We start from the raw sequence: 8,769 nt of genomic DNA, 5'->3' as shown, positions 1-8,769 counted from the left end.
AATAATTTGCTACTTTGATATACAACATTTTACGTAGCACAATATTAATTCATCTTCTTTTTTTCGTAGAGACTTGAACAAGGAAGAAATCCAGGTAAAAATATACACAGACAAAAGAGCATAGCAAGGAGAAAAGAACCACAGAGGTTACAGGGAGAAGGCGTAATAATCATTCATATTATGTACAGGACTATATACGCTAAGTATAATTTGCATTCAGACTTTCAGGTCACATTTTCTAAATTAAAGGTGCTAAACACGACCACGTTACTTCATACCAAAAAGTACACAGCGAAGTACAAACGGAGATTTACAAATTACTTGTACTATAGGAAGACTCACATAGAAAAATGTGTCTATTCTGACTCTAAAGCCACATTTAATAGGTAGATAGTCATTCTATTGTACAAAAAAAAAAAAAGACTTTAATATAGGTAGTATTTTTTTCAGTGTCAGGAAACACAATGTATCATTCCTAGGGTTTTTAATTATTTATGCACTTATCATTTATCTATTTTAATATATAGTCTTTTTCTGTGTGTTTTTCCCCCCTTTTCTTCTCGAGTGGGTTTCCACGTTTCCTGCATCCACCTCTCGCCCCTTTCATTCCTCCTCGTCGTCCTCCGCGTCTGGTTTTTCCTGGCTGTTGGAGCCGGAGCAGGCAGTTTTATTTTCTTTTTTCCACTTCATGCGCCTGTTCTGGAACCAGATTTTGATCTGTCTCTCCGTGAGACACAGGGCGTGGGCGATCTCGATGCGTCTCCTCCTCGTCAGGTAGCGGTTGTAGTGGAACTCCTTCTCCAGCTCCAGGGTCTGGTACCTGGTGTAGGTCTGGCGGCCGCGTTTTCTGTCGGTGCCTGGGAAATAAATGCAGATTTAGATCAGCTGGGGGCTTGGGGGAGATGTTTTTGGGGTTGCTGGTTTGGATTGCTCTCTTGCTTTTGTCTTTGGGTGCAGCCTAGCAAGCACGCATCCACTGCAGTCCCACGGGGGGACAAAATCCTCGCAGGAACCGTACAACCTGGGACAGCCCTTCTCTTTATTTGCAAGATCAACTCATTCTGCTCGAGGCTTTCCCCACCTCACCCTCCCTGTTCTCAGCCCCCAAACCACCCCAGCTTTAATTTCCCTTCATCTAGGAAAAGCGTGCAGTGCTTTTTTTTTGTGTGTGCCTATGCGTGTCTCCGAGTGATCAACAAACTTCAGAAAGTTTCCTGCCCTCGTAGCAGCGCTCAGACTCTGAGCTCCTGCTTTAATTTTTCTTTAGACACCAGAAATTTCGGATGGTTGGGGAACAAATGCAGAAATACAGTCGAGCGAGAGCAAGAGAGGCATCTGCTACCTACACAAATCCAACTATTTGTCCTCTCTTAAAGCTGTCATCAGGGCGCCTGCTCGGAAGGTGTGTGATGGTCCTAATTATTTCAGGGGATGTTTTGGGCACAACAGTGACTTCTGGGGCTGACAGTGGGGCTGCTACCCCCGGGCTGCTCTTGCGGGGGTGTGCGCAGATGAGAAGTGCCTCAACACTTACCCCAGGCCCCCCACCACCCTCCAGCTGCCTGCGAGCGGGGTTTGGAAAGGGCCCAGCTCCTAATTCTCCCCTCCACCCAACATTTCCTGGAGCCTGATTGGAAATAATTCTACAATATGGTGTTTGTGATCCTGACTCTATTTTCTATGTAAATGCTATGTATATCTGTAGTATAATATGTTCTTTCCCAGAGCAGTGGGGATGGCGAACAGCAGCCCTCGGCCTCTCCTCCACACATTCCACCGGACTCCTCTTCTTCTTCCCTTTTTTCACCCCTCCCTCCCCTTTTCTTTTTAAAAGAAGAAAAGATCCAGTCATTAAAAGGAGGGGGGGAAAAAAAAAAAAAGGCAAAATAGCCAGGCTGGCTGTAAAGTAAAAATGTGCAGGTCGTGGAATGTGGGTTGTAAAATCCGCTGAGGGGAGAGCCATAAACTGCTGCTGAATAGGGATGACAACTCTATCTCTGCTCGCTGATGAAATTCCACAAGCGCGATCGCACAGTGGGCATGAGGCACGGGGAGGGGGGGGCTAGAGGGGGGACCCCGCTTTTACGACCGAGGTCGAGTTTCTCTGGTTTTAGGCTCATCGGATCCCAGAGTATCCAGGTTTTTTTGAGCGCAGGACCCCGCGCGTTTGCCCTGCTTCCAAACCCTCTCTAATGTTGATCCTCGCAGCGTCACAGGCTGAAAGGGGGACGAGTGTGGGGGGGAGCTTCTTAAGTCTAAAGTCAGATAAAAGCAGAGATGAAGTGTTTACGACCAGAAATATTTAGTCTTTGATAAATCAACTGTAAAAGTGAATGAATTATGGAGCAGGTAATGGAAAGAACTGACCACCGAATAAGTGTGAGGGTAACTCCTGCCTTTATAAGCCGCTATACATTGGCTGCTTCCCTGTTTTCTTTTTCCTCTGCTTCGCAGGGAGGCTGGCCCGCGCTCTCCTCGCCCCCGAGGGTTACCAACAAGACCCTTTCCGAATATTTGGCCGCGGAGGGAGGCTCGCTCGCAGGGATGCTCTCAAGTTGCAATCTGGCACGGCAGAGGCGAAGCCGGGGCGGCTGGAAAATGAGCTCACGCCTTCCCCTCCGCTCCCAGCCGGGACAGCAGCGCCTTTCTCCCCCCTTCTCAGGATTACACGAGTGTAAACACCACCACGCGTGCACACGGACACCGGCCGGGCTGCTCCCAGCGGGGGGAGCTCGTCCCGGAGCGCCCATCCCGGCCCCGGTGGGCTCCGTGCAGCCGGGCCCGTGGGTCCCTGGGACGCGCCGGGACCGCTCCCGCGCGGGGGAAATGGATATTTATTAAATGTTAATTGACATTAATACCCTGAGACGGAGCGCGTTGGTGACTGAAGGCAGCACGGCCGCCCGGCATTCAGCGGGTTTGGATTTGAGACACATGTGCGGGGGCAGCGTGTCCCGGGCGTGGGGCGTCCCCCGCCCCGCTCCGCTCGCGCGGAGCACTGCGCGGCCTTCCGCGGAGCTGCGCTGCCCTGCGTCGCGGCAGCAGCCCGGGGAAGGGGGGGGCGGGCAGGACCACGCTGAGCACCCTATGGTCCCAAAGAACCTTCCCCAACGTGCGGAGCACACCGCACCTCTCCGCGGTGATGTTTTTCGGGAGGTGACACAGATAAACGTGCTCCCCCTCTATATCCATCCATCCGGATTCCGGCCGGAGTGTCACCGTTTTGAGAGCGGGGCTTTTAATTGCACCGGGAATGATGTGTTGCTGTTTCTGATGGCAACACGCTACGCTTAATTGCAGTGTCTGGGACATTGTGGTGAGGGGCTGGCAAATGAAGGTTTTGCCATCTAACAGAAAACAAACCAAGCTTGCAAGCACCTCCCATAAATAGTTTATTTCAGAATCTATATCTATATCTACATGGGGGTAGCACAATCTCTATCCTGTAAATATAGGAGAAGAAGGGGTTGGCCATTATTTCTGCAGTTCTGTCTGTCCCTTCTAAGACAAACTGCCTTTTGCATGGCATACACACAGCCCCAGCAACACCAATAAATATTTAAAGCTAAAAGGATGGCTTTATGGCGGGGGGGGGGGGGGGGGGCTGGCTCTCTCCCTCTCTCTTTTGAAGATGCGTTTTCGGTGAAACGTCATGAAAGGAGTTGGGGACAATTCCCCCCTCCCCTCCCCCTCCGCCACCCCCCGCGCACGCCATCAAATAATTTACACTCCCCCCACTCCCCTCCCCACCCCGGGCTCCTTTCTTTAGGGAGGCTGGGGCTTACCTGTGCTCCTCATCCAGGGATAGATACGGAAGTTACTGTCGCTTTGCAAATCTGAGTCCCTCTGGTCCGTTTTGCTGCAATTCTGCTTGGAGGCATCTCCCGGGCACATCATGGAGAGGTTTTGCTCAAAAGGGGAACAGTGCATGTTGAAGGAGCCGGGCTCCAGGCCGTAACCGGAGGAATACATGCTGGGGGGCTGGGGGTGCACGGCGCTGCCACTGGAGTAGAGCCCGGGCATGGAGGCGGCGAAGGGAGGCGTGGATCCGGCCCCATACCCCGCTCGCTGGGTGTTGGAGGCGAAAGCGCAAGAAGTTTGCTCGGGAAAGACTCCGGATGGGAAAACCGAACTTGCGGCTTGATATTTAGAAAATAAAGCATTCGCATAATACAATGAACTCATAATTTGGCCGGGTGATTTGTAGGTCGGGACGTTTTAGTGTCGGTTTTACGAGGTACCGTGATATATTACGGAATTAGAGTCCAGATTTACACCAAAAAGGAGCCCTTTTTCCTCCCGGCCCATGTGACGCGCGGGCACGTGGCTCCGGCGGCGCCAATCGCCGCCCGCTCCCTCCTCGGGGGCAAAAAATTGTAGTGCTGCTGGATTTATAAAATATGATAAATAATTGATGCGATATAAAACCCTCCAAGATCTATGCTGGAAGGGGTGAAATTGTGCTGGAGTCGATAAGCAACCTGTAATCAGTTTTCAGCTCAGAGCGAAGGAGAAAGAGAAAAGGGGGGGGGGGTGGGGGTAAAAGCACGTTGCTGATAAACCAGCGTCTCCCTCTCGGTCTCTCTCTGCTGGAGGAAAAGGAAGGGAGCTCTATTTATCCCTTTATTGATCCCGTCTAAAATTCCCTCCTTCGCACCATTTCCCCGGCTCCGAGGTACTTTTTCACAAGACTGTACGTAATTCCCTCCCCTCCCCCCTTGACCCTCTCCCCCTCCCCGGCCACCCCCCCCCCCAAAAAAAAAAAAAAAAAGACAAATGTCTCATTGATACCTAATAGTTTCAGGGTTCTTTTTTCCCAAATGCCATTCAGCTCTATATCTAATTTATTCCAGTGCCACAGGCTTTGAGCTTCGTATTGAGCTGGCATTTGCTTTTCTTGTTGCGAAAAATAAAGAGTGCACAGATCCCTTGTTTAGCGTGTCAGCGGTTCTGCGGGACTCAATTACAGTTAGAAGTAAAACCTTACCAGCTGGCTGATTTGCTTTTTGCCAGAGAAGCAGAGAGACCTTCCAAAATGTGATCTGCCTCAATTTTTTTTTTTTTTTTGAGAGGGGGGTTTAGAAAGAAAGTAAGTCTTACAGGCAGGAAAAGCAGCCCAGACAATGGATGTGCATCTAGGGTTTGTGCTGTTTCTCCTTTCCCAAGGTTATGTTGCAAGGGGATGGGTGTGCATCCCCGCACTCCTCTATTGCCATGGCAGGGCAGCTCGACAGGAGAAGGAGCAGAAAAGCAGCTCAGCTGCGCGACTGACAATATATTTTTTTTTTGCAGCGAGATGAATGGGAGGGAAGGAAGGGGGACCCAGAGCTGGGCTTCATCTTGCGGGGACAGTGAGGTGGACGAGGAGAGAGAGAAAAAGGAGGAAAGTGAGAGAAAGGAGGAAAGAGAAAGGGGAAAAAAAAGAAAACAACAACACACGTTACCTTCAGGAAGGGTTTCCACACAGCCTCCCAACCTGTCACCACCCAGGAACTGTTAGAAACAACAACAAGAGCAGAAGCCATCGCAGTTGCCCCGTCCCCCTCCCCTTCCCCACGGCTCCCAGGCAGCAGCTCCCCGGCCCCAGCCCCTGCCTCCGCCCGTCCCAGCAGCGATCCAGCCCGCCAGCATCTCTCCAGGCAAAGAAGTCTTTGATGGCCAGGGCTGCAGCTCCGACACAATTGACTTTTATTTCCTTTCTATCAAAGTGGTCCTGGAGGAAATGGAGCAGGGTAAAAGAATGATGTCACGGAATTCTCGCTTGTAAACTTTATTGTAACTTTCTTCCGCCGCTTCCAGGTTTAGACAATAGAACAAAGTGATGAAAGAACAACAAAATATATCATTAGTTCCCCCAATAAAGTAATTCACGTATACAGTATACATTCTTTTTCACAGTTAACCTAAAGATCACTTTACAACTTGCTTCACTGTGCGCATGCTAACTAAAGGAGAGAAAAAAGCTTTTTTTCTTGTCTTTTTTTTTTCTTTTTTTCCCTTTTTTTTGGAAGAGACATTTAAAAATTGTAAACAAAAAAAAAAAAAAAAGAAAATCCCGAACCAAAGAAAAGAACAGAAGTAAGGAAAGTAAAGAGAGAAAGAGAGAGAGAGAGAGAGATAACTATAGCATAAATAGGCAGTTTCATGTTGTTGGGATGTTTGTTTCAATAGCTACCTCCAGTACATACGGATAAACCACAACAAAAAAGGTGGAAAATTTAAAAAAAAAAGTGCACAAATGTAATTTCACGTAACTCCTATAGCATTGAAAGCTATGTTAACCAACCCACCCCCCAGGAAAGAAGAGAGAGACAGAGAGAAAGACAGAGAGAGAGAGAAAATTTCACAGTCATGTTTTACATAAGCTATTGCGTTACACTACCACTAGTTAATAACTGGCAAAAGGCAGGAGAGACCTCCCGATCACTTTTGCATATTGTTCATTGTATCAAAGGATAATCAGGAAAGTGGTGCTTACAGCTATATTGTTTTACAGCAATAAAAGGTTTTTTTTTTTTCTTTCTCTTTTCTATGCATTGTTGGTTTTTTTCCCACCCCTCCCTTACATTAACTGCCATTAACGTGGGGCTCAGGGGCTCTTCCACCCCAGCAGCGCTTGCCTTTCAGTCCTTAAAAATCCTTTTATTTCTTGTCCGCCTTCTGTGCTTCCCCTTCCTCGTCCACCTCCTGGGCTCTTTCCATTTTCTGTTTTTCCAGTTCTTCCTGCTCGCATTTGCTGCTGGGAAACTTGTCTTTGTTGTTTTCCTTTTTCCATTTCATCCTCCTGTTCTGGAACCAGATTTTGACCTGCCTTTCTGTCAATCCCAGGGCATGCGAGACCTCGATCCTCCGTTTGCGGGTCAGGTAGGGATTAAATAGAAATTCCTTCTCCAGTTCCAGCGTCTGGTAGCGGCTGTAGGTTTGCCTCCCCCTCCTCCGTCCAGCGGCTGCTGGGGAATTGCAAAGGTTGGGTGGAAGAGGGGAAGAAGAGAAGGAGGTTGAAAGATACATAAACCAGGCTCGGGAATAGGCACACACAGGCTCACACCCGCTCACACACACTCACACACACCCACACACCCCCCCACACACCCACATACACCCACATACACCCCCACACACTCACACACACACAGAGGCACGGGAGGGGGAGGAAGAAAGGACTCGCAGGAGCAAAGGCAGGAAGCAAACAGGGAGAGGGAAAGGCTCCTGTAGAATATTATAAAAGGGAAGATGGTTATAAAGGAAAGGGGTGATGGTGGCAGGGGAGGGGGGGGGGGAGGTCACCCACCAGCCCACTCCGAGCAGCCCAGCTAAAGCCTGCACTTGCACACTTATTATTATCCGAACCACAACAACAACAACAACAACAACAACAGACTCCGGCTCTTTGGGATCCCGCAAAAAAAAAAAAAAAAAAAAAAAAGAGCTGCAGTCCGGGGAGAGCAAGCAGCACCACCGAAATCCCAAATCAAACGCAAAACAAAAATGAAGGGGCTTTTTAAGGCTATAAAAGTGCCATAAACTTTAAGGACGCTTCCTTCCACAGAAAGCCCGGCTCGCTCAGCCCCCAGAAGAAAAGGTCTCCTTCAGGGTAATTAAACTATAAAGCAATTTACAAGTGCAAAAGTTTACCCCCATAAAGCAGTAAAATACAGTCACTGGGGAAGAAAAAGGGAGCGAAAGAAAGCAAGCAAGCAAGAGGGGCAGAAAGAAAGCAAGAGGGCTACTTTATGGGCTCAGGAAATGCCTCCTCGCTGTCCTTTCCATCTCGCCTCACCTTGCGGTCGCATCCAGGGGAAAAGCTGGGTCGGAGAAGGGCTCTGCTCCGAGCTCTCCGCCTCCTCTCCAAGGCCGCTGGCAGCAAGCTTGCAGTCCGTGTACTGCACCAAGTCCGACTCCTGGGCGCTGAAGAGGCTCTGCCTTTGCAAGGGGTCGTAGCCATAGAAGTTGCTGGGGTCCCCATGGCACGCCACGGCGCAGGGATTCTGTTGGTAAGGGGAGCTGGAGAGTGAGGATGCTCCGTGGTAGAACTCCTGGATTTGGGTCGGGTGCTGGAAGGTGCCCCCCGTGCTGGGTCCGTACACCACCGTGGGTCTGCCCCCAAGATCCTGAGCGAACCCACAGTCATAGTAATTGGGACGCAAGGAGTCCCCGGTTTTGTATTTGGAGAAGAGTGAGTTGACAAAATAAGAGCTCATTTTAATTTAAATAAGAATATTTGTTTGGAGGAGGAAGAAAAGGAAAAAAAAAAAAAAAAAAAAAGAAGCCAACCTAACCAGACCACGGGAATCTATTAGCAAAAAAAGAAAGCGCTAAGATGCTAAGCAACGACAGTTTGTGATTTCCAGGAATATAAAAGGAGGATATAATCAAAACTCTAAGCCTGCATGATATTGAATTCTTTCCTCCCCCCCCACCCCTAAAAAAAAAAAAAAAATCGCCACTTAAAGAGTTCTCGCTTTACATTTCCAAGAAGAGATGCCAGTTCATAAACAGTTTTCAGTGATTTACTTCAGCGCAAATGAGTTGTTTCATATTTTGCAGTGTCTTTTCATGATCATTTGCATCTATTACCAAAACCTCATCCTATTGGCTTCTCCTTACTCCACACGGACTCTGCACTGCATGATTGTGAAAGGAAGAGTGTGAGAGAATAAAGAAGGAAAAGCAAGCGAGGGGGAGCGAGAGAGGGAGAGGGAGCGAGCGAGAGAGAGAGAGAGGGAGCGAGAGGGGAAGGGAGAAGGAGGTGGGGTGAATATACGGATT

The 8,769-nt window shown here is 49.0% G+C and overlaps 2 protein-coding genes across 2 annotated transcripts; both read right to left on the bottom strand.

Moving 5' to 3' along the window:
- Nucleotides 1–408: 408 nt before the first annotated feature.
- Nucleotides 409–4,316, bottom strand: HOXB7 (homeobox B7). Its single transcript, XM_075171475.1, has 2 exons — nucleotides 3,786–4,316; nucleotides 409–857 (listed from the first exon to the last, which is right to left on the bottom strand). Exons 1-2 carry the CDS (start codon nucleotides 4,183–4,185, stop codon nucleotides 604–606), a joined length of 654 nt encoding a protein of 217 aa, XP_075027576.1. The 5' UTR covers nucleotides 4,186–4,316; the 3' UTR covers nucleotides 409–603.
- A 2,326-nt stretch (nucleotides 4,317–6,642) lies between these two features.
- Nucleotides 6,643–8,201, bottom strand: HOXB8 (homeobox B8). Its single transcript, XM_075171472.1, has 2 exons — nucleotides 7,781–8,201; nucleotides 6,643–6,947 (listed from the first exon to the last, which is right to left on the bottom strand). The coding sequence occupies exons 1-2, from the start codon at nucleotides 8,199–8,201 to the stop codon at nucleotides 6,643–6,645; spliced, it is 726 nt and encodes a 241-aa protein (XP_075027573.1).
- Between the last annotated feature and the right edge of the window lie 568 nt (nucleotides 8,202–8,769).

This window comes from Calonectris borealis, chromosome 22 (genome assembly GCF_964195595.1).
Source record: "Calonectris borealis chromosome 22, bCalBor7.hap1.2, whole genome shotgun sequence".
Classification (NCBI taxonomy): Eukaryota; Metazoa; Chordata; class Aves; order Procellariiformes; family Procellariidae; genus Calonectris; species Calonectris borealis.
The sequence above is the reverse complement of the archived record's forward strand: the minus strand, read 5'-3'. Positions and strand labels throughout refer to the sequence as shown.

What these genes read in the sequence shown, in the direction of transcription:
- HOXB7 (XM_075171475.1), bottom strand. Translation starts at nt 4,185, where the DNA reads ATGAGTTCATTGTATTATGCGAATGCTTTATTTTCTAAATATCAAGCC. An exon ending in TCCCTGGATGAGGAGCACAG is followed by an intron (nt 858 to 3,785) that starts GTAAGCCCCAGC and finishes TTTATTTCCCAG; the next exon opens with GCACCGACAGAAAACGCGGC.
- HOXB8 (XM_075171472.1), bottom strand. Translation starts at nt 8,201, where the DNA reads ATGAGCTCTTATTTTGTCAACTCACTCTTCTCCAAATACAAAACCGGG. An exon ending in CCCCTGGATGCGACCGCAAG is followed by an intron (nt 6,948 to 7,780) that starts GTGAGGCGAGAT and finishes ATTCCCCAGCAG; the next exon opens with CCGCTGGACGGAGGAGGGGG.